Source organism: Phocoena sinus, chromosome X (genome assembly GCF_008692025.1).
Source record: "Phocoena sinus isolate mPhoSin1 chromosome X, mPhoSin1.pri, whole genome shotgun sequence".
NCBI classification, from domain to species: Eukaryota; Metazoa; Chordata; class Mammalia; order Artiodactyla; family Phocoenidae; genus Phocoena; species Phocoena sinus.
In genome coordinates this window covers 15,333,141-15,358,330 of record NC_045784.1, presented here as the reverse complement: position 1 = coordinate 15,358,330, position 25,190 = coordinate 15,333,141, and the positions used below count along the sequence as shown (strand labels likewise).

Below are 25,190 nucleotides of genomic sequence, written 5' to 3'. Positions count from 1 at the left end.
AAAGGCTCAGTTTTAATCATCCAGTAGTCAAAATGAATTAGTACCTTCCTTCTTGACCTCAGATACAAAAAGGGGTACTCTACCGGAAGCAAATGTTCGTTATTATTTTTTATGTACCTTCAGAAGTGAAGCTTCGCCTCAGTTTGCTATGTTAGTGGTGTCTTTGATATTGGAGAAAATGATGGGACAAAACAACCACTTGAAAGTTACTTGGAGAGATTTGGTTGCAGAAGTAAAAGAATGTTATAAACAGTCATCAGAAAGAATTTGTTACAAGGAAATACTTGTTATATAACAAAGAGGGAAAATTCCAAAAATAGTTTATGCTCTTGAGAAAATGTTGAAAGAGTACACTGTGTTAAGAAACAATGAATGAAAGCCAAGTTTTAGTTAAATTACGGGTCAAAATATTTCTTTCTCACTGTCTGTCCTCATTGTTCTCTCAGTCACTTAAATTTTATTACAACCATTCATATCAGGAATGGTAAACATTGATTGTACGTTTTAAAAACTTTTCAAGAAGATTAAAGATATAAAGATGTGCAGTGTCAATTGACATGATTCCTGCATTGCAAAGAAAAAATCTTGGAGTATAGCTTTGAGCAGCGTGAATGCTGTAAGTGGGCTTGCCCTACCAGCAAGGGGCACAGGTGAATGCAATCCCTTTGGGCATTGTGTAAAGCATACAATGAGGATAGCTAACAACAAAAGAGGTGTTTAGTAGTAGTCTTTATTAAATACTTACTAGCTTAGGCTGTGGCTTTAGAAAAGCCACTGGATCTATTTTACTTATTAAGTTGCTTTATCAGCTAGTCACATGCCGCATGTCACATTATGTTTTTCATTTTTAATATTATAAAAGTAATTTACCTTTGTGTGTGGGGAAAAATCAAACTATATACTTAACTAAAGTGAAAAATGAGTGTCCATTTATCCCGTCCATTCCTCCATTCTACTGTTCTCTCCAAAATGTTCTTCTTGACCTTTATCTGTGCATTCACAAACATATATGGGCTTTTATTTCTTAAACATAAATTGGAATATATTTTGTGATTTAGTTTTTCCCCTAAAATATGGATTTTTTTGAAATTTCCGTTTCGTTTCATATATATTTTAGGTTGTATTGTACTCTTCTGTGATATGGATTACCGTAAGTGATTTAACCTCTCCCTAAGGATTGATGTTTAGATTGTCTCCATATTCTTGTTTAAGTCATCTACAGTGGACATTCTTATAGAATGTTCTATAGTTCATATAGAACTTTTTATATAAGTGTGAATGCCTACATTCTTAGAAGTAGAATTCCTGGTTCAAAGGGAATGTATGCTTTAAGTGTTGAAATATACTGTTAAATTGCACCTTAAAAGGGTGTTCCAAACTATGCTCCAGTATTAGTGTATAGATATATTCATATTCCCACACCTTTACTAGCAATGAATGTTATCTATCTTTTAAAATTTTGTAAATCTTTTTTTGGAGGTGGGAATGGTAATGGTATCCCATTGTAATTTGCCTTGGGAATGGTAATGGTATCCCATTGTAATTTGCCTTGGGAATGGTAATGGTATCCCATTGTAATTTGCCTTGAAGTGATTACCAGTGAAATTGAACTTTTAAAATGTGTTTAATGGCCTTTTATTTTTCTGTGAATCGCCTGATTATAGCCTTTGCCTTTTTTCTACTGGATTTCTTTTCTTACTCTTACTGATTTGTGGGGTGCTCTTTTCAGCCAAGCTTGGAACTTGGCCAGGAGCCATCTTAAATCCTCACTCCTCCTTGACCCTGGCCTCTGGATAGCCAATTAATTAGGAAGGCCCACCTACTTAGCTTGCTAATTATTTCTTTGTTGTGTCTCTTCTTTCTAACCTTAATACCACTGCCCCTTGTGCAGGCTTTCCTCTTGCCTAGACTGTTCAACTAGCCTTATAACTGCCTATAATTGTCACCCTTAAACACAACTGCTAGAAATATCTGATACAGAAGCCATATCACATCATTCCATACTTAAAACTCCTTTGAAGTTCCCATTTGCATTCAGGATGAAGTATAAGTTTGTTAATATGGCCTTTAAGGTGCTCTGTGATCTCTCTGGTTTACAGTTGCCACTTCTTGCTTTGGATTTTATGTTCTGAATTGCTTATAATAGCCTGTCCATACAATATTCCTTTTTTTAGGCTGATTATCTCTGGTTAATTCCTATTTTTATTTTAAGATTCATTTCAGGCATTAAATCCTCCAGGATACCTTCCATATTTTTGCCTCTGTATTCTTATACTTCTGTAGCGCCTTGTGCATATGTCAGTCTTTTTTTAAAATAAATTTATTTATTTATTTATTTTTGGCTGTGTTGGGTCTTCATTGCTGCATGCGGGCCTTTCTCTAGTTGCGTCGAGCAGAGGCTACTCTTCATTGCGGTGCGCGGGCTTCTCATGGCGGTGGCTTCTCTTGTTGTGGAGCACGGGCTCTAGGCGCGCGGGCTTCAGTAGTTGTGGCTCGCGGGCTCTAGAGTGCAGGCTCAGTAGTTGTGGCGCATGGGCTTAGTTGCTCCACGGAATGTGGAGTCTTCCCGGACCAGGGCTTGAACCTGTGTCCCCTGCACTGGCAGGCGGATTCTTAACCACTGCACCACCAGGAAAGTCCCCCATATGTCAGTCTTTGTGGTTATTGGATTATATTATTATTTTCACAGTCTCTTGGTTCCTAGACTGTGAGTTCGTTTATAAAAGTTAACATGGCTTTGTATTTGCAGTGCCTATCATACGTCCTGGTACGTACTTGTTTGTTCGATGAATGAAGAAAGGATGGGGGAGTACAGGAAGATGAATACATAGAGAGGGAGAAGTTAGGTTTAGTTTTTGACATGTTGAAGTGCCTCTGGGAAGTTTGAGGAGGAATGTCTACCACCAGACATTAGACATAAAGTATTTAGAACCTAGAAATAAGGTTTGGCTTGGGTACGTGGATTTGGGAGTTTTCAGCTTAAATGGTAGGGGTGGAAGCCTTGAGCATGAATGAGCTAGTCCAAAGAGAATATATAGAAGGAGAAGAGAAGAGTGTCAAGTTTAGAACCTTGAGAAATACCCACTCACCTTCATGATGTATAAGTACCCATATCAGGTACTTAGTAGAGGTCAGTTAAAAGGAAAGCTGATTCTTGACTATTTGGTAGATAGGAAGTTCATCAGTTACATTAGCAAGAACTGAAGACCAGCTGAAAAGTGTCCCCAGATAGACTTAAATTTGTAATTATGGGGGCAGAATATTGATAGAGTTCATTCCTGATGGCCTCGATTTACTGTGAAATAGGATACTGACAAAGGCTGGAGGGAAGGATTCATACATTGATTGAAAGTCTACTATATTCCAACACCAAGGCAGAGAGCTTACTCTGTGGTTTAGGAGAAAGTCAGTTAACAAATAAATTGATGAATGTATAGTGAGGAAACATTATTGGTCTTAAGGCAAATGATAAAAGTTTGGAATAGGTGCCATGTGGGATGGGAGAGGGATCGACCTAGGGACATATGACAGTATTTTGGAGGGTTCACCTGAGGATGAGGACTAAATATGTGTAGCACTACATGTAATAAGCATGTGGGACTTTTCTCCAGCAGTGCTTGGAAACTGAGAATAAATAGTAAAGTGGATGGTGATATTGAACTAAGGTTTGGAGGTAACAGAACAAGGACAAGGGGATAAGTTGGTTTGGGGTGCTGAGAAGAAAGTGGTGATATGATGCACTGTAACCTGGATGTGAACGGGTGTGATAGAATGTTAGAGTGTTTGGTCCTCTTCTCTTCTTTTTTTTTTTTAAATTTATTTATTTATTTATTTGGCTGTGCCGGGTCCTAGCTGCAGCACGTGGGACCTTTGTTGCTGTGTGCAGGATCTTCATTACGGCATGCGGACTCTTAGTTGCGGCATGCATATGGGATCTAGCTCCCTGACCGGAGATCGAACCTGGGCCCCCTACATTGGGAGCGTGGAGTCTCAACCCCTGGACACCACCAAGGAAGTCCCCTCTTCTCTTCTTTATACAGTGGTTCTCAACAGGGGACGTTTTGGGTTATCACAACTGTGTGTGTATGTGGGTGCTACTTATACCTAGTGAGTAAAGATCAGGGATGCTACTAAACATCCTACACTGCACAGAACAGCCCCTACAACAGAATGTTCTGGTCCCAAATGACAGTAGTGTCATGTTCGAGAAACTCTGATCTGTATTAATTCCTTGGTGATCTCATCTAATTCCTGGCTTTAAATACAGTTTGTATGCAGGTGACTTTCAAATTTATATTTCCGCTCCATATGTTTTGCTCCCAACTCAGACTTGTATATGCAGCCTACCTACTCAGTATCCCTACTTGGATGTCTAACAGACATGTCAAACTGCTCCACCTGCGGCCTTTCCCATTTCAGGGAGTAGCAACTATCCTTCCATTTGCTCCTGCCAAAAACCTTGGTGATTATTTCTGTCACATACTACATCCAGTCCATATGGAAACCCTATTTGCTCTACCTTCAAAATATATTTGAAATTCAACCAGTTCTTGCCATCTCCGTTGCTATCAGGCTGGAACAAGCTGCCTTTAGCTCTTACTTGGATTACTGTGGTAACCTCTTCATAGATCTCTTTATTTATAACCTTACAGTCTGTAGTCAACACAGCAAGCAGAGTATTCCGTTTAAAACATAAGTGAGGGGCTTCCCTGGTGGCGCAGTGGTTGAGAGTCCGCCTGCCGATGCAGGGGACACGGGTTCATGCCCCGGTCCGGGAAGATCCCACATGCCGCGGAGCGGCTGGCCCCGTGAGCCATGGCCGCTGAGCCTGCGCGTCTGGAGCCTGTGCTCCACAGCGGGAGAGGCCACAACAGTGAGAGGCACGCGTACTGCAAAAAAAAAAAAAAAGTGAGATTATATCACTTATCTGCTCAAAACCACCCAGGGGGCTCCCTGTTTTACTCAGAGTAAAAGCCAGAGTTCTTACAGTGGCCTCCACAGCTCTACATGATACGACCCCTCACTCTCTCTCTGACCTCGTTTCCTACTGCCCTCCCACTTGCATACTGCATTTTAGCCACACTCTGCTTCCTTGTTCTTCGAATATTTCAGACACATCTCCTGTTTTAGGGCCTTGGCTCTGCTTAGAACACTCTTCCTCTAGATAACTGCATGGTTAATAATCACCTCCTTCAGGCTTCTGTTCACATGTCACCTTCCAGATGAGGCTTGTCCTGATTACCTTGTTTACAGTTGCACAACCCCTCCCCTACATTGCTCTCTGGATCTCCCTTTACTCTGCTCTTCTCTCTGTCTCTGTCTCTGTCTCTTTGTCTCTCTCTCTCTCTGTTTTTGCAAAGCACTTATCGTATATAACATAGAATATATTTTACTTATTATGTCCTCATCTTTCTCTTTACTAGCATGTGAGCACTGCAAGGTGAGATTTTTATTTTGCTAGCTAATACATATCAAGAACCTTCAGTAGTGTCTGGCATTTAGTAGGCACTCAGTAAATATTTGTAAATGAATAAATGAAGGTTAAAGGACTACAATTCTTGATGAGGTCAAAGAAGTAATTGATTAAAAGTAAGGAAGTAGAAATTAAGGATAGGAGTTTGTGATCACAGGTAGACTCTAGGAATGTAGCTGTAAACAAAGCTATAAAGAACTCCAGGCTTTATGGAGCTTACCTTCTAGCTTGATAAATTTATAGTAAGCCATAATAAATACATGTGTATTATGTTTGATAGTTGTATATGCTAAGGAGAAGGGAGGGTGACATTTTAGATAGGTTGGCCAGGAAGGTCTTGCTGAGAAGTTGCCATTTGAGTGAAGATGTGGAGAAAGGGAGAGAATGAACCTTGAGACTACAAGGGTAAAAATATTCCAGGCAGAAGGGTAATGTAGGTAATGCTGAGACTGGCTTCAGTCACAGGGATATGTGAAAAAGTAGCCTGTAAGGAGAACCATATTGTAGGTAAGCAAGGAGGGAGGTTAAAAGGCCATTCTTTGCTAGCCACCTTCTAGAACAGAATCATTTTCTTACAGTAAAAGAGAATGATCCCTTGTTTATTTTAGCTATTGCTTTTGCAAATTATATCTTTGTGTTTAGGAAGTCATTCAAGAATGGATGATGACAAACTATATATATCTTAATTAATTAATTAATTAATTTTGGGGGCTGCATTGGGTCTTTGTTGCTGCGTGGGCTTTCTTTAGTTGCGGCGAGTGGGGCTACTCTTTGTTGTGGTGCACGGGCTTCTCACTGCGGTGGCTTCTCTTGTTGCAGAGCACGGGCTCTAGGCGTGTGGGCTCTAGAGCGCAGGCTCAGTAGTTGTGGCTCACCAGCTTGGTTGCTCCGCGGCATGTGGGATCTTCCCGGACCAGGGCTCGGACCTGTGTCCCCTGCATTGGCAGGTGGATTCTTAACCACTGCACCACCAGGGAAGCCCACGAACTATATTCTTTAAAAACATATTTTGGGGCTCGAGCCCTGGTCCAGGAAGATCCAGCATGCCGCTGAGCAACTAAGCCTGTGAGCCACAACTACTGAGCCTGCGTACCTAGAGCCCATGCTCTGCAACAAGAGAAGCCACCGGAATGAGAAGCCCGCGCACCACAACGAAGAGTAGCCCCTGCCCGCCACAACTAGAGAAAAACCGCGCACAGCAACGAAGACCCAATGCAGCTAAAAATAAATAAATAAGTAAATAAATTTATTTAAAAAAAACAACACATTTTAAAGCAACTTTGTATCATTACCTTTTGTGGACAGCAGAGGGAACCATTTTGCCAGTTACCTAAATCTGGAAGGAGGTTGTTTTGAGATAAAGTCCTTTCATTTACTGTGTTATTAAAACAGTAGTTCCTTTGATTTTTTTAAAATAAAAATTTGTTTTCTCCTAGAGCTTTATTAATATTTATTTGTATGGCTGTACTTATGTAAGAAAATTTGATAGAATTTTCATGAAATTTAGAAGAATTAATAAACAGCATGAAAATCTTTAGAGAATAAATTGCATTTTGTCTGTAATCATTTTCTGGTTTTTGTTACTTGCCAGCCAATAGTGACATTGATAACATACTGTCATATTGGGATTTCTTTTTAGGTTATACATTTGAATTTTAAAATTAGTTCTGTTTCTCTTGTCATGACTGTCTTAAATCTGTTTTGTAGCAGGAAATGTATATTGCCATTTGATCTAGTTTACTTTGCTATGGAAAGACTTATTCTGTTGAATGACAGTGTAAGGCCCTGTGATCCTTATATGTGTCTTGAATGTTTTTTGCATTCTGTGAATGTCTAGCACAAATATATCAACCTCCATGGTTATACTTTATAAAATCTGCCCCCCCTTCTTTCCATGTGTAATAACTGATAACGGACCTTTGGCCCTTTCATGAAGTGTCAGTATGTGACTCTGCTTCTTACTTACCAACTGTTTATCAAATACTTTGATCCTTGATCAATCTAACTTTTGCCCTGCTGACTTTCCGGGTGGGTTTTTTTTTTTGCGGTACGTGGGCCTCTCACTGTTGTGGCCTCTCCCGTTGCGGAGCACAGGCCCCAGACGCGCAGGCTCAACGGCCATGGCTCCCGGGCCCAGCCGCTCCGCGGCAGGTGGGATCTTCCCGGACTGGGGCACGAACCCGTGTGCCCTGCATCGTCAGGGGGACTCTCAACCACTGCGCCACCAGGGAAGCCCTTCAGGGTGGTTTTAAGAATCATATTAAGAATATGTAATTAAAAGGACTTTGAAGGCTAAGAATTAAGGAATTTTCAGATTGCAAGGCTAAAGGAAACAGAGAAAGCATGGGATGTTGAGATGAGTTTAAAGGAGGCTTCTGTTTTTTTTAACATCTTCATTGGAGTATAATTGCTTTACAATAAAGGAGGCATTTTTAAAAGGAACCAATCTACCAGATAGGTTTTTAAAATTATGTCTTGGTGAAAGAGTTAGTTGAGAGCTCATTTACTGTTCTCCAGGTGATTCCTTGGTTCATTCATTTAAAAAATGCTTACTGTTGGGTACTGTGCTGGAAATAACAATATGTAAAAGATGTGGTACTTGGTTTTAAGAATCCCTTTGTCTCATAGAGGAGTGAGCACATTTTATTTTTTAAGTTTTTGGCCACACCCCACGGCATGTGGTATCTTAGCTCCCCAACCAGGGATTGAACCCACACCTCCTGCATTGGAAGGCAGAGTCTCAACCGCTGGACCGCTGGGGAAGTCCCAGAGGAGTGAACACATTTTAACAATAGTTTCACAGTTGAAGGCAAGAGCACCTCTTTGGTGGGCCTTGGAGTGGGCAGGCATTGGTCAGGGAAAGCTTAAAGAGATCAGGAGAATTGGGCTTCGAAGTGTGGATGAGTTGGAGTTGGCCCAGCAGATGATGGGGTGTAGGGTGTTTCACAAAGTTGGCTATTTAAGTTTAAAATCTAGCTCTGATACTTATGGTATAGTCTTAGGCCACTGTGCATCAGTTTTATCTGTAAAATGGGTATAATAATTGCACTGACTTCATAGGATTGTTGTGAGAATTAAATGAATATGTGGAAAATATTTAAACTGTGCCTGGCATATACTAAACAATTGAAGGTTACCTTTTTTATATATATATAATAAGCACTCCTTAAGGTTAACTTATTTATTTATTTATTTATGGCTGCGTTGGGTCTTCGTTGCTGGGCGTAAGCTTTCTCTAGTTGCGGTGAGCAGGGGCTACTCTTTGTTGCGGTGCACAGGCTTCTCACTGCGGTGGCTTCTCTTGTTGTGGCTCTCGGGCTCTAGAGTGCGGGCTTCAGTAGTTGTGGCACGTGGGCTTAGTTGCTCCGTGGCATGTGGGATCTTCCCGGACCAGGGCTCGAACCCATGTCCCCTGCATTGGCAGGCGGATTCTTAACCACTGCGCCACCAGGGAAGTCCCCTGAAGGTTTAACTTTCAATATCGTTATTCTAAAGATCTAGGGGGTGGAATTGGCAGGTTGTGGTCTTTGATTGTGTTAGGGGGAAAGGATGCATCTAGGGTAGTCGTTCTCAGCCTTGGATCTGGGCAATTAAAACATGCCCTGGGCCCCACCTAGACTGATTTAATCAGTAGCGCTGGCAGTGTGGCTCCAGGTGATTCTAATGTTCAGTCAGGCTGAGAACCGCAGGTCTAGGACCATTTCCACGTTTCTGGCTTGGGTGATTGGATTGCTGATGGTGCCATTTACTAGGATAAAAAGCAAATTGAAAAAAAAAAAAGATGCTGCTTTTAACATAGCACTTGGTCTTTCTAAGAATCCTGTTAGCATTTGCATGCTTTTCTGTAACTAAGGAATACTTTTATTTAACATTTATTTGTTTATTTGGCTGCTGTCAGGTCTTAGTTGTGTCACGTGGGATCTTTCATTGCGGCATGCGGGCTCTTCCTTGTGGCGTGTGGGCTTGTCTCTAATTGTGGCACGTGGACTGTAGAGCAGGGCAAGCCCCGCGGCATGTGGGGTCTTAGTGCCCTGACCAGGGATCGAACCCGTGTCCCTTGCATTGGAAGGTGGATTCTTAACCACTGGACCACCAGGGAAGTTCTTAAGGAATACTTTTAAATATTTGTTTCTGGATTGCTTATCATAAATGACCCCAGACTTGTGTGACTTTCATGTTCTTGTATCTGCATTTTATACTTTGAGGTTTTATTTGGATATTACCTGCTGCTGTTCCTTCTCTTTGGACTTACTATCTTTCAAAATACCCTATAATTTTTATATTTTTAGGTTTGTTTGACTCTCTTTTAAAATTTCTTGTTATTGCTTCCTCCCCTTCATCCTATCTGGCTCCCCTACCCCTGCTACCACCACTACTAGAATATAAGCTCCACCAGAACAGGGATCTTGATATTTTTGTTCACTTACGAATGCTAAATCCCTGGTACATAGTATATAATACATACTTCTTGAGTGAATGAATGAATTACTATCAGGCTGGTTTTGTTTTCTTCTAGGTTCTTGGCTCTGCTCCAGAGTAAGTGAGATATTGTAGAGCAGAGTTTCAGAGGAATCTGTGAGAACTGTTTCTTCCTGTATTTAATTGATAAACATGAAGCTTAATTTTTGGTTGCTGAAGGTTGTAAGAATACAGTTGAGCAAATGCTTCTTAATACATTTTAACAATGAAAACTTTTTTTTATGTTTTGGTAGGAACCACCAAAGCCACCTCTAAATAATTTTAAAGTGGGAATGAAACTTGAAGCTATAGACAGAAAGAACCCTTATCTGATCTGCCCTGCAACTATTGGAAATGTTAAAGGAGATGAAGTTTATATCACATTCGATGGCTGGAGTGGAGCTTTTGATTATTGGTGCAAGTATGATTGTCGAGATATTTTCCCAGTTGGGTGGTGTCGCCTGACAGGAGATGTATTACAACCACCAGGAACTTATGGTAAGATAATAACTAACTAATACCTGTTCTTTTATTTTCTTGAAGTTAGATCTAACTGCTCTTGGCATTGAGGGTAGGATTTCATGTCCAACTGAGGAGCACCAGGCAGAACAGCAAGGGTACTGTCCAGGTTAGAGAACTGGAGGTAAAAGTTTACAATTAGAATTTTTGAGGGCCAACGCAACATCGTGGTCGGAATTGACAGTCCACACTGGGGAATATGGACAAAGCTACAAGTCACACTTAGACTATTGAAGCCTTGCTGCTAGAAACATTTTGGGGTGCTCAGGTACCTTTATAGTTGATATTCTATTTAAAATTACACGTGGCATTCCATTGTTTGTATCTTGAAGATAGTTTTTTAAAGGTTGGGCATAACAAGTGTTATATACATGTTTTACATGATTTTGGTTGTTTTTTCAAGTTAAATTGATACTTTTTTTTTTAAATTAATTCATTTATTTATTTATATTTTTGGCTGTGTAGGGTCTTCGTTTCTGTGCGAGGGCTTTCTCTAGTTGCGGCGAGCGGGGGCCACTCTTCATTGCCGTGCACGGGCCTCTCACTGTCGTGGCCTCTCTTGTTGCGGAGCACAGGCTCCAGACACAGGCTCAGTAGTTGTGGCTCACGGGCCCAGTCACTCCGTGGCATGTGGGATCTTCCCAGACCAGGGCTCGAACCCGTGTCCCCTGCATTGGCAGGCAGATTCTCAACCACTGCGCCACCAGGGAAGCCCTAAATTGATACTTTGATAGTGTTAAGTAAAATCTACATGTCCGTAAAAAGTTTTGACTGTGGAAGCCATCATAGATCAGTATGTTATTTCCGTCATGTGTTTATCAGTTGTAATGCTGCGCTTCCTAAGTTGAATATAGTGTCATCTAGTCTAGATATTTTCTTTCAAAGAAAAGTCATCAAAATATTGAAGCTTCTTGCTTGACTCTTCCAAGGACGTAGACACGCCTAACCTGGTCTTCTGTGATGGAATAACTGCTGAGATTTAAGTGGAGTCTAAGCACAGAACCCAATCATTTGGCCTAAGTTAAATGTAAACTTATAAGTGGAATCAAATGTAAACATACTTAAAATTTACCCCACTAAATTTATTTATTTATACCAGAAAAAAAAGATGGGTGTAGCAAATGAGTAGGTAGTGTGGTGGAGGAGGGCAGTGGCTAGGTATGAGCACATAGCCGTATTATTCTTGTAACTGCTATTAGAATCTTCTGTAATTTGGAACTTTAACACATCCCATTATACTACAATACTACATACCATGATGATCTTTTTGTTAGGTACCTCTTTGGTTCCCTGCTGCCATAATTTTAGGAAAGAGATGTTAATGGTTGATTTTTGTAAAATTTAGTGTGATACAGATTTATGTGCATATGATACTAAAATAAGGCATGGGAATCCCCTCCCGGTCCAGTGACTAGGACTCCATGTTTCCACAGCAGGGGGCACGGGTTCAATCCCTGGTCAGGGAACTAAGATCCCACAATCCCTGTGGTGTGGCCAATAAATAAATAAATAAAGTAAGGCATAGTCTCTGCCCTCAAGAAGTTTACCTTCTAGTGGGAGAGGGATGAATGGAGGGATAGACTTTAAAAAAAAATACAGTACAAAATTAGCAGTGTAAAACTGGAGATGTATGCTAGATATGAAGGTGCCCAAAAGACCTCCGGTCTGTTTAGGCTGGCGGAAAGGTGGTTGGGTAAAGGAAAGCTTCACAAAAAGACACATGATGTGAGTATTAAGAGAGGAGAAGGAGTTTGCCAGGCAGAATGGAGATAAAGGTAGGGTGGACACATCACAAAGGTGTGAAATTGCACAGTGTGTTCTGAAAACTGGTGAGTTCAATTTGGGACATGGTAACGTTGGAATGTGTAGCCCAGAATGATATTGTCCTTGAGTATCTGGTCTCCCTATATTTTTCCTTAATAACGCAGTTTGGCTGCCTGACATAAAGACTAGATTTCCAGCCTTTCTAGCAGTTAGTTACAGCTGTGAGACTTAAGTCCTTGTCAGTGGGATAAAAGCACAGGTAGTGTGTTACAGAGAAGTGAATGTACCATTCTCTCTTCCTTCTTCTTGCTTCTGTCCTGCTGCTAGGAATGCGGTTGTTTTGGATGGAGCTCTATCTTGGATTATGAAATGGGGACCACATTCTAGGCATTTCGAAGTGGAAAGCAGAAAGGAGCCAGAGTCCCTGAGAACTTTGTGGAGCAGAATTTTTATACTAGCCTATTCCAGACTATTATTTGAGAGAGAAAAATTTCTGTGTTATATAAACCACTGTTTTAGGCTTTTCTGTTACTGTTAGCTGAATTTAATCCTAACTGATTCAGGGTAATTTAGGACATCTAGATAGACATGTCCATTGGATGGATGTACATGCAGGTATGAAGCCTAAAAGAGTTAGGTCTTGGTTGACAAAGCAGGTTTGAGAATCATCACGTTCATTCAAATAAATACGCTTTGTGTCAGGTGGGATTATAGGTGCTGGCGGGGGAGTTGGTGTGGAGGTGGGCAGCTTACACATCCTGTTGATAGCAGTGGGTGTGATTTTATTTATACATGTGTAACAGGTGGAGGTGGATCAACCACAGAACCTTGTGCGTCAACATTTAAAACAATAATTCTCACACTGGAATCACCTGGGAGAGCTTGTTAAAAGGCTGATATCCTGGGCTTCCCTGGTGGCGCAGTGGTTGAGAGTCCGCCTGCCGATGCAGGGGACGCGGGTTCGTGCCCCGGTCTGGGAGGATCCCACGTGCCGCGGAGCGGCTGGGCCCGTGAGCCGTGGCCGCTGAGCCTGCGCGTCCGGAGCCTGTCCTCCGCAACGGGAGAGGCCACAACAGTGAGAGGCCTGCGTACCGCAAAAAAAAAAAAAAAAAAAAAGTGACTTCAATACTTTCTGAAATATGCCTCCTCTGTCCTTTACCCCACTAGACAGTTCACCAGTTAATGTGAAATTTAGAACCTTTACCTCAATTATATTCCTTTACCCTCTACCATTTATAGTTGTCTTAAATACTTCCTGTATATTCATTGAGAGTGGCATTATATAGTGTGATAATTTTGGCTTCAGTCATAAAACATAATTTAGAAAACTCAAGAAGAGAAGGAAAATCTTGTATTTATGCACAGTTTTGTCCTTTCAGTTCGTTCTTCTTTCCTGGTTTTCAAAGATTTCTCCTTTTATCATTTTTTTTTTTCTGTTTAGAGAACTTCTTTTAGTCATTCTTTTAGGGTATGTTGGCTGGCAACAAATTTTTAGTTTTCCTTCATCTAAGAATGTCTTTATTTCCCCTTCATTCTTGAAAGGTGGTTGCTGGATATAGAATTCCAGGTTGGCAGTTGTTTTCTTTCAGCACTTTAAAAATGTTGTGCAACTTCCTTCTGGCTTCCATGGTTTCTGATGAGAAGTTTGCTTTTATTCGAATTGTTTTTCCCCTATAGGTTCCATTATGATTATGGGTCTGTTTTTCCTTGTAGTTCTTCTAGTGTTTACATTATGCTCTGTTTTCTGGCTCCATTATCAGGTGTGTACAAATTTGAATTCTCTCATAACTTTCTGGTCCATTGAACCTTCTGTAGTAATCCTCTGTTTTTTTAGCTTAAAGTCAGCTTTTATCTTGTATTAATGTAGCTATACCAGTTTTTTGTTGTTGTTATACCAGCTTTTATTTGGTTGGTGTTCTTATTCTCTCTCTTTCTCTTTCTAATGTTCAGCCTTTATCTATCCTAATCTAAAGAGATGTGTTTCTTGCTAATAGTCAGATTTTTATTTTTTTGCCAGTCAGCCAGTCTGACTGGAGCTTTTAATCTATTTCTATTTATTGTAATCACAGATATATCGGGTTTTCAGTATGCCATCTTATTTTGTGCTTTTTATTTGTCTTGCCTTTTCTATGTTTTGTTTTCCTTATCCTTTTTTGGATTATTTTTTCTTATTCCATTTGTTCTCCTCTTGTTGGGAAGTTATACACTGTATTTTCCGTTCTTTTAATGCTCTAGGAATTTTAACATGCTTTCTTCAAGGAAGTCTGAAATTAATATCTTTCTTCTGCACTAGGACAATAAAAGGAACTTAGAATACTCTACCTATTTACTCCCTTCAAATTCATGTTATTACTGTTGTATATTTTAATTATATATTTTTGTAATCTTATAAACTATTACTATTATTGTTTAAGTAATCAATATTTGTTGATATTCACCAACGTATTCAACATGTTCTTTGCTCTTTATTCCTCCTTAGTAGGAATCCTCCTCAATCCCTTTCATCTGGGATTAATTTTCTGCTGCCTGAGGTAGATCCTTGAGAATTTCCTTTAGTGAATGCCTGCTAGTGGCATGCTTTCTCAGTTTATGTTCATCTGAATATGTCATTATTTCACCTCCTTCCTTGAAAGACATTTTTTCTGGGTGTAGAATTGTAAGTTGACAGCTATTTTCTTTCAGCACATTGAAGGTATCATTATTTTGCCTTTTGATTTTCATTGCTGTTGACAGTTCAGCTGTCATTCTATTTTTCCTCTGACTGTAATGTCATTTTTTTTCTCTAGCTACTTTAATATTTTCATGTCATCTTTGATGTTTTTTATTTTCACTCTGATAATTCTAGGTGTGGGTTTTGTTGAATCTTGGCAAAACCACACAGATACAAATGATAAGTTGTTTACTTTCATTTTGAAAATTTTTAAATGTTGGATATTATAATTTAACTGTTTTATCATTATTAAGGATTTCAAATGCCACAAGTAATTTGACATTGTGAAGCATTTTTTATGACTCCTTTTTTTCATTTTGTTTTTGTACTTTAAAAAAATTGAAGTATAGTTGATATACAATACTGTGTTAGTTTTGGGTGTACAGCAAAGTGATTCAGTTATATATATATATTTTTTCAGATTGTTTTCCATTATAGGTTATTAAAAGATATTGAATATAGTTCCATGTGCTATACAATAAATCTTTGTTGCTTATCTGTTTTATATATAATAGTTTGTATCTCTTAATCCTATACTCCTAATTTATCCCTCCCCCCTTTTCCCCTTTAGTAACCATGAGTTTTCTATGTCTGTGAGTCTGTATTCTGTTTTGTATATAGATGCATTTGTATTATTTTTTAGATTCCACATATGAGGGATAGCATACAATTTTTGTCTTTCTCTGTCTGACTTACTTAGTATGATAATCTCTTGGTCCATCCATGTTGCTGCAAATGGCAGTATTTCATTCTTTTTAATGGCTGAGTAATATTTTATATATATATATATATATATATATATATATATATATATATGCCACATCTTCTTAAGCCAGTTGTCTGTTGGTGGGCACTTGGATTGTTTCCATGTCTTGGCTATTGTACATAGTGCTGCCATTGGGGTGCATGTATCTTTTCGAATTAAGAGTTTTCATCTTTTCCAGAAATATGTCCAGGAGTGGGATTGCTGGATCATATGGTAGCTCTATTTTTAGTTTTTAAAGGAACCTCCATACTATTTTCCATAGTGGCTGCACTAATCTACATTCCCACCAACAGTGTAGGAGGGTTCTCTTTTCTCCACACCCTCTTCAGCATTTATTATTTGTAGACTTTTAAAAATAGATTTTAAAATTAATTAATTAAGTTTTGCCTGTGTTGGGTCTTCGTTGCTGCTCACGGGCTTTCTCTAGTTGCGGCACGTGGGGGCTACTCTTCGTTGCGGTGCGTGGGCTTCTCTTGTTGCAGAGCACGGGCTCTAGAGCACGTGGGCTTCAGTAGTTGTGGCTCACGGGCTCTAGAGCACAGGCTCAGTAGTTGTGGCGCAGGGGTTTACTTGCTCCACAGCATGTGGCAGCCTCCTGGATGTGGGAGACCAGGGATTGAACCCGTGTTCCCTCCATTGGCAGGCGGATTCTTAACCAGCTGCGCCACTAGGGAAGTCCCTATAGACTTTTTGATGATAGCCATTCTGACTGGTGTGAGACAATACCTCATTGTGGTTTTGATTTTCATTTCATTAATAATTAGCAGTGTTCCGCATCTTTTCGTATGCCTGTTGGCCATCTGTATGTCTTCTTTGGAGAAATGTCTATTTAAGTCTTCCGCCCATTTTTTGATTGGGTTGTTTGTTTTTTTGATGTTCAGTGCATGAGTTCTTTGTTTGTTTTGGATCTTAACCCCTTGTCGGTGGCATCATTTGCAAATATTTTCTCCCATTTTGTAGGTTGTCTTTTTGTTTTGTTGACGGTTACATTTGCTGTGCAAAAGCTTTTAAGTTTGATTAGGTCCCATTTGTTTATTTTTCTTTTATTTCTTTTGCTTTGGGAGACTGATCTGAGAAAATATTGCTACAATTAATGTCAGAGAATGTTTGCCCATCTTCTGTTGTAGGAGTTTTGTGGTGTCATGTCTTATATTTAGGTCTTTAAACCATTTTGAGTTTATTTTTGTATATGGTTTGAGGGAGTGTTCTAATTTCATTGATTTACATGTAGATGTCCAGCTTTCCCAGCACCACTTGTTGAAGAGACTTTTCTCCATTGTATGTTCTTGCCTCCTTTGTCATAGATTAATTGACCGTAGGTGTGTAGGTTTATTTCTGGGCTCTCTATTCTGTTCCATTGGTGTGTGTCTGTTTTTGTGCCCTGCCATTGCTGTTTTGGTTACCTTAGCTTTGTAGTATCATTTATGACTACTTTTTGAATACAGATAAATCAACCCATGACAAGGTAGAATTTGGAAACAGTAGAGTAGAAACAAAGATGTGCCCACTGGTGCCACATTCTGATTTGTAAAGATTCACAGAAGTCCCCAGAAGAACCTTAGGATTCTGGGGAAAGTATGGTTAAAGATTGTTAGTTGATACTTAACGTTGCATATATGATTCATTTTGATTTTTTTCAAGCATTGCTTATTAATTGCAGAGAGATTAATAGGGTTAGTACTGTACTTGCTTACACTAGGTGAAATACTCTTTTTGAGTAGAGAAAACATTTACTTTAGCCAATATATCATTCATTAAATGGCAGCTATAATATATAAGTATCATTTCTTAGATATAATGTGATATATTCTTGAAAGCCAAATATTTTAAAATTATTTTTTATTAGTTTTAAATCATTTTACTCTAATAGGAAAAGTAATGTTCAAAGGAAAAAGTTGAGAAAAGCGTTCAGAGATAACCATGGCAAACAGTTTTATCTATATTTGGGTTCATAGTGCCTTTTTTTCTTTTTGTTTTACACATGCACCTTAAGAACACACACACAGCCAAATCAGTAGAAAAATGTTAAGTTATGGTGTATTTATTCTTTAAAATCATATAGAACAGTTTAGAAGAATGAAAGTGTTCCTGTTTACTAAGAAAGAAAACTCTCCAAGATGTATTAATTGAAAAAAACAACCCCCCCATACATACAATATAATACCATTAAGTTAAGAGAAAACAAGTAGTTATGTATTTCTGTATTTAACTGTAGATATATGTATATAAATACACAGAAAGGATCTGAAAGACTATACAGTATATCAAATCTGTGTCATAGTGATAATTTCTGAAAAGGGGTATAGGGTGGTAAAGGAAGTGGTAATGGGGACTTTTGCTTTTATCTGTGGCCTTTTTTTTTAAACAAGAATGTATTGGTATGTTACATTTGTATCTTTAATTAACAGTTTCAGTTTGAAGACAGATTATCCTTCATATTCCACTTTCTTGCCTACTTTTTCATGCTGTCTTGTGACTGTATTCCTATGTGAAATATATCCCTACAAATTCAATTTTTTTTTTACTCCATCATATGACTATACCATAATTTATTTAACCAAACATCTATTTTGTTTGGCATTTAGAATGTTTCAACATTTATGTTATTAAACTAGATGATATGAAGAATATATCTTTGCATACCTTTCTAATTATCTACATAGAATAAGTTTGCTGAGTCAGAGGCTACGTTTCTAAGGCTGACAAATTGTCATTCAGAAAGCTATACTCACTTCCACTCCCCCTCAGTGGTGGGTGAAAATGTTTTTTTCCTTCTCTGGTCAACTTTGGGCATTATCTTCTTATTTTTGCTAATTTAAAAAATGTTATTTAAAAAAATTTTCATTTCTTAGATTACTAGTGAGGTTGAATCTTTTTCTTTCCATGTATTTTGGCCATTAATATTCCTTTATCATTTTCCTAATTGTCTTCTCCCATTTTTTTCTTAGAGTGTTCCTTTCATTGTTGATTTGTTTGAGTGCTTCATTTATTGCACATATCAACCCTTTGTCATAAAAGTAAAAACCTTTTCTTGGTCATTTGCTTTTTAATGTTATATATGGCCTTTTAAGAAAATGTACAGAAATGTTAAATTTTTTGACTTGAATATTAAATAATTCAAGGGCCTTAGAATTAAATAATTTCAAAAGGCACAAATAATATTAAATCAATTGAATTTTATGAATTAAAAAAATCTATTGTTTTCATTTGTTTTGAGTATTTCTTGAACACATTGGAAATGTTTGTTTTTTGACCTTTGTTTAATTGCTTTTCCAATTTTTTTTTTTTTAGACTGCAGCACATAAAACCTTTTCAAATAATTAATGACTAAAGACAATTCACTAGCATAGTTTCTTAAAGAAATGTAGTGAGGCTTCCATGAGTGCTACTTTATTTGACTTTACATTAAAAACCTTATTTAAGCTTTACTGGTTTTCCTTTCAAGAATAGTAATAAGGTTTAATTTACTTTAAAACTTTTTCTAACAGTTTTTCTGCTGGTGTTAACACTTCTATAATCAGAAACAGCTAAGTTCTTATCAGGCCTATCATTGGTATAAAAATCCACTGAGAAACATACCTTCAATAGAAAATAAAGCAAGCTGAGTGGCTTTTTTTCCTCGTTTATTTAGATTTTCCTTTCTTGGCTCTTGTTAATGACTCTACAGTCTTTCAAAGCTCTTTACTTCTGGTTGGTGCTGTCACAGCTCATCAGATTTATTCTAGAGACCTGCACAGGGTGTCTGGTGAGAAAGAGGAAAGAACTACGTATGCTGCTGTGTCCTTGGCAACTTAAGGCTGAGTCAAGTAAACTAAAACAAAGTTCATTGTAGATTTTTTTCTTGCAAAATTTATTTGATCTTGCTGTTCTCTGTTTCGATTTTTCCCCCTCCCTTTGTATCTCATAGTTAGTTCTCTCTAAATAAATGATAGAAATTTAGGAATGCCCAGTAAACTATTGGTTAACTATTGGTTTCTTCTCATATTGCCCTTCTTTTGTCTCTGGCATATACAGTCATAGGGATTTATAGCCAGTCATTTCATTAAAGTCCACATGTTTAATACATGAAGGACAAGACTTGGAATCCAGCAACTTAGCATCAGAACTGGGACACCTGTTATTTTAAAGGCTATGTATGATTTTTTAAAAAAACTTTTCTTTTCCCTGTCTTTATTTGGGAAAGTTTGTAAACAAATAGGTTACTATTTTGTTTTATAAACACAATAAATATAGGTTTTTAGTCTTCTGAGAAATTGGGGAAATTCAGAAGCAGAGGATTCTTTTTAAAAATTTGACCCAATGTTAATTTTTTTCTAATATTGTGGGATATTCAAAGGTTTTTGTTGTGTTTTATAAATATAGCTATATTATAAACCATTCTACCTGGCTTTAAAGGTACTTAAATACTTTTAAAGTTAACTATATAAATTAAACTTTAAATTTATATAATTTCGGAAACATTAATGAATTAGTTTTATTTAATGTAGTTTCAGATTTATGCATCATTGATTACAAATTAATGACCCATACTAGTGTGAAGTGTCATCTTGTAGTCTAATTCTTTAAGCATTTGTGACCATACACACCAAGAAAGAGGGCAGCAAGCTTCCAGATGCTTAGAGTATAAAATTGCAGGATCCCAAGGGTATAGAGGAATTCCTCTGGTCCAAAGGGAAATGCAGAGGAGGGGAAAACCTAGAATCAGAAAGGTGTAGCCAAGCATTCCTGTCTAGTGGCACCATATCCTGGCAGTGATCATTTTAACTCTTCTCTTGATAAAAATCCTTCAATTTATTTGGGTCCCCCACCCCCTGCCTCTCATGGAAACAGCTTTAATTTCCAGGTGGAGCTCAATGGTAACATGACATTTCCTTCACAACTTTGTAAAACATTTCTGATTATGAATAATTGATAGAACTGGCATATTAGATTTTCTTTGTTGGTAATTCAGACATAAATTGTATGAATAGGAACTTTCTTCTTAAGATTAAAGTGAAAAATAGATTTTAAATATAATTATCCTGGGCACTGTTAGCTGCTTCTTTGAATGGTGGTTTATTTTACATCGTGTGTGCGCGCACAAGTGTATGGTTTAGCCTTTAATTAAAATTTTAAGGGAGTGGGTTTTAAAATCTAAACTTTTGATCTTTAAAAAAAATGTAATTAGTCATTTTATATTGTAGTCTTATTTTCTCCTATGTAACATTTTCCTTTGGAACTATTTAAAAGTTAGTCTTTTTAAAGTTTTATTGAAGTATAGTTGATTTATATATATATATTCTGGGGAGAATAAATAATATCTGCTAATACCTTTAAATAAGTTGTGTTTATTTGCTTGCTCTTTTTTTTTTTTTTTTGTTGGGGGTAGGAGTTTATTAATTAATTTATTTATTTTTGCTGTGTTGGGTCTTCGTTTCTGTGCGAGGGCTTTCTCTAGTTGTGGCAAGTGGGGGCCACTCTTCATCGCGGTGCGCGGGCCTCTCACTAGCGCGGCCTCTCTTGATGTGGAGCACAGGCTCCAGATACGCAGGCTCAGCAGTTGTGGCTCACGGGCGTAGTTGCTCCGCGGCATGTGGGATCTTCCCAAACCAGGGCTCGAACCGGTGTCCCCTGCATTAGCAGGCAGATTCTCAACCACTGCGCCACCAGGGAAGCCCTGCTTGCTCTTTTTGATATGCATAGATTATAGAATGGCTTGTCCTTTTATATCCCAAATAAGGCAAAAGGACTTTGTACTTGGATTCTACCATGGACCTAAAATTTCTGTTCACGGTAATCAAGAACCAAATTGCTCACTTGCTTTTCTAAAACTTGATGTGCTGTGGTTATGAACAAGAGTATATATATTCTTTTTCAGAGTTAGTCTTTTGAGAAATATTTCAAAGTTTCCATGTGCAAACAAGAAATAGCTCTGCTCCCCACCGTCATCTCATTCTCATTTTTTTAAAAAACAAAACCAGAAATTATGGTTATTTTTGCTCTTTGTTTGGGTAACCAGAGGAGTATGTGGTTTCTATAACTTGTGCTTCACCTCTTTCTAAATTTTAAAATTAAGATTTTATAGTTTTTCGGACATATCTTTACCAAATTTTTCCCTCTTTTTATATGACTGTGTGTGTTCAGTAAACACCACATAAAGCAGCACTTTTCCTCTCTCTGTGTTATAGTGGGTCAGAAGTAGCAGAGGTACGTAAAATTAAGGCTGTAAAAAGTTCAAGGTGTATCAGTCCCATCCGAAAGGTTCTGAATAAAAATTCGAGTATTTGTTTAGATTTTTGCCCTTAATGTAGCTCAAAATAAAATACAGACTAATAATGCTTAGTATATTTAGTACTTTTCCTGTTTGGTATAAAAGAAATAGGTAGAAATGCTATCAACCCAAATTATTCACTCAAAAGCCAAGAATTTTCAACAGCTGATATTTTCTTTTTCATACATACAGCTTGGAACAAATGTTTTGCTTGTGCAAATGAGACAGCTATTATGATGCAAAGAAGTATCTTGAAGAAAAAAACAAATGTCCTTTTTCTGTTTTCCGCTAAATACTGCAGTAATTGCAAGCAGAGCCTGAAGCTTCTTTCTTGTTTCGGTTCTGTGATATATTTTAACAAGTTCTCTTGAGACTATTAAAGTGTCTTGGTTTTTAGGACATGTGGTCCAGCGGGAATAACTTTGTCTACAGACGCAGTGAGTTGGCAGTTAGATTTTTGCATGTCTTCTCATTTGTTTCCAGATTCTCTGACCCAGGGTAACCTTTGGTTCTTTTCTGAAGGCAGGAGTGAAGGAAGTTTGAGCAGGTGACTGATGATCACTGTCTATACAGCCCACAGACAATATGCGAATTACTTTAGCAGCCCTCTTAATCCCCCCCTCCCCCCCGCAACCAACAAATGCAAATAGCTTCATCCCATTTGCTAGAAATTCAGGCTTGCTCCGGCAACATGGGCTTTGTTGTTAACTCGCTTTCTCCAGAAAGGCAGTTTTATTCCTGGTAGAGGAGAAAGGCTATCAAATGGAACCTAAATCACCCTTGTGGTAAATACAGCAACAGTTTGGTTCTCTGGAATATTTCTAAAGGTAGGAATTACCCCAAAAGTTTCTTTCTATTGCAGTTGAAGTTTGGTTAAAGAAATTCATTGTCTGCTTTGTTAGCTTTTGTATATTAAATATCCCAGTCATTTCTGTTATCTAAAAAAAAAAAATCCTCTATTTTGTTCTAAATATTACGTGCTGAAATTGTTGGCACTATTATTTGATGAGTCACTTCTAAAAACTGTTTTACAGTACAAGGGAAAAGTCAGATTTTGGTTATTTCCACCATAAAAATGGTTTAAAATAAGAAAGGAACAACCCTATTGTAAGTCAAACTTGATCACTTAAATCTCCAGTTTGTAATCAAACGTTGCCAGATGTTTTTCTATAGCTTTGAGGAATACAACATGATTTTTCACTGGTATTACGTGAGACTTATTAAAAGGACTTTTATGATATAGAAATGTGGATAACATATTTTACTAATTATTGTGTCAATACATTTAATGTGCTTTGTGGAAATTATAGTGGTGACTGCTATATTTTTTTTTAGGAGCATAATGGAAGTCACTCTATAGAAGTCATTCCATAAGAAAAAAGACGTTATGGTTTAAAAATTGAGTGACTTTTAAAAGCTCAGTCTTGATAAACCATAATGGAATAGAATATGAAAAAGAATACGTATATATATAACTGAATCACTTTGCTGTATGCCTGAAACTAACACAACATCGTAAATCAACTATACTTCAATAAAATAAAGAAAAAAGAAAAGCTAGTCTTGTTAGGTGAATTGTGAATTGACCTGAAACAACTGAAGTTGCTTCTTTTTGTGTGAACTTTCTTCTCAAAATATTAAAGATTTTGGAAACTGTCATCTTCTTTAGTAATGTCATTTTAACCAAAATCTTGGTTTCTCATGAACTGAGCCAGATATGAGTAGTAATTGTGAAATAAAATGATCTTCACGGGAAGCACCCCCAGTGAAGCTGACAGGAGTGGTTTACAAAGCATCTATGATCCGAAAGTAGAAAACAAGTATATTTTTAAAACAACACTCTTAAAGCCCTTCTAAATTCTAATTGTAATTTGTAGCTTGTTCTTGCATTTTTATGATTTCCTTTCTAGACTAAATACATATGAGAAATAATTATACAACAGGGTAGAAAAATAATGTAAATTCTATACATATGAGAAATAATTATACAACAGGGTAGAAAAATAATGTAAATTCTACTAAATTAGATTCCCCCCCCCGCCCCACGCGGGCCTCTCACTGTTGTGGCCTCTCCTGTTGCGGAGCACAGGCTCCGGACGCGCAGGCTCCGGACGCGCAGGCTCAGCGGCCATGGCTTACGGGCCCAGCCGCTCCACGGCATGTGGGATCTTCCCGGACCGGGACACGAACCCGTGTCCCCTGCATCGGCAGGTGGACTCTCAACCGCTGCGCCACCAGGGAAGCCCCGATTTTCTTGTTTTAATTTTGTATGTATGCCAAGGGCAAAAGACCTTGTCACTTAGGTATGGAGATAAATAACTGGACTTTTGTAATTTGTTTAAGTTAGAGAGCTATCCTTTCAATTTTGTTTGGAAAAATTTTCCCAGTAACATTTTTACAAGTTTTAAATCACCTTAAGATAGAATATTCTATGCAGGTTAACGTATGTTTTATAAGGTATATGTATGAAGAATTTCTTCTCTCTTCTTTAATCTGTTTACCTTAGATCTCCAAGCCCTGTTTTGAAACGGGGGAAGGAGTGACTCAAAGCTGCAGATCCTTTCAGTATATTTGGTTTTGGTTTACTTGTCCAGACATAATTTTTGAAGGCTACTGGAAGAGACATAGCAGCACTTCCCAAATGGAGACGCTCTATCAGACCCCAAAAGCAAGTTCTTTTAAATGAGATCTTTATTTTTCCGAGTGAATGATTTATTTCTTTTTATGTGAAAGTTACCTTCTATTATATGTTTAAGGTGTTTTTAATACTGTAAAACTGTGGTTCTTGGTGTTGAGAGAAACCTACGTGGTTCATGAAGGAGAATCAGGAGGGGCAGTGGAGGAGCTAAGGGTTTGTTCACACTACTGGACTCTCACCATGCCAACCAAACCACCTCTGCTTGGTCAATGAGCAGGGAACTGGGCAGAGCCCTCAGGTCAGAATAGATAACTGGCTGCAAGGCCCAACAAGGGTTAAATTTGAAAAGACAGGTTCTGTCTCCATAAAAGCCAGGATAACTACCACTAAAAATTAGAGATCTTGTTTTCCTTTGTAACTTTTTTTCCCTTGTAGTGTTGAGTGGTAAAACAAATAAACCTTTTAAAGTGAACAAGGGGTGAGGGTCAAAAAAGGACTTCTGTGTTTGTTTTGGGCAAGTAAGAGATAGAGTAAAAAAGTGGTATGGTAGAGAAGTCTTTAAGTAATGATAAAAGGAAGAATGATAAGCAGAGACCTGTGGGAGGCAGGATT

At 38.0% G+C, this 25,190-nt stretch overlaps 1 protein-coding gene across 4 annotated transcripts in view; it reads left to right on the top strand.

Annotated features, from left to right (window-relative positions):
- The window catches only part of SCML2 (Scm polycomb group protein like 2), an 87,553-nt gene that overhangs the window by 32,846 nt on the left and 29,517 nt on the right, over positions 1 to 25,190 (top strand). For all 4 annotated transcript variants that reach the window (XM_032620799.1, XM_032620800.1, XM_032620802.1 and 1 more), the window contains one exon: positions 10,186 to 10,429. In XM_032620799.1, the coding sequence (XP_032476690.1) occupies positions 10,186 to 10,429 (244 nt within the window). The remainder of the gene's footprint in view (positions 1 to 10,185; positions 10,430 to 25,190) is intronic.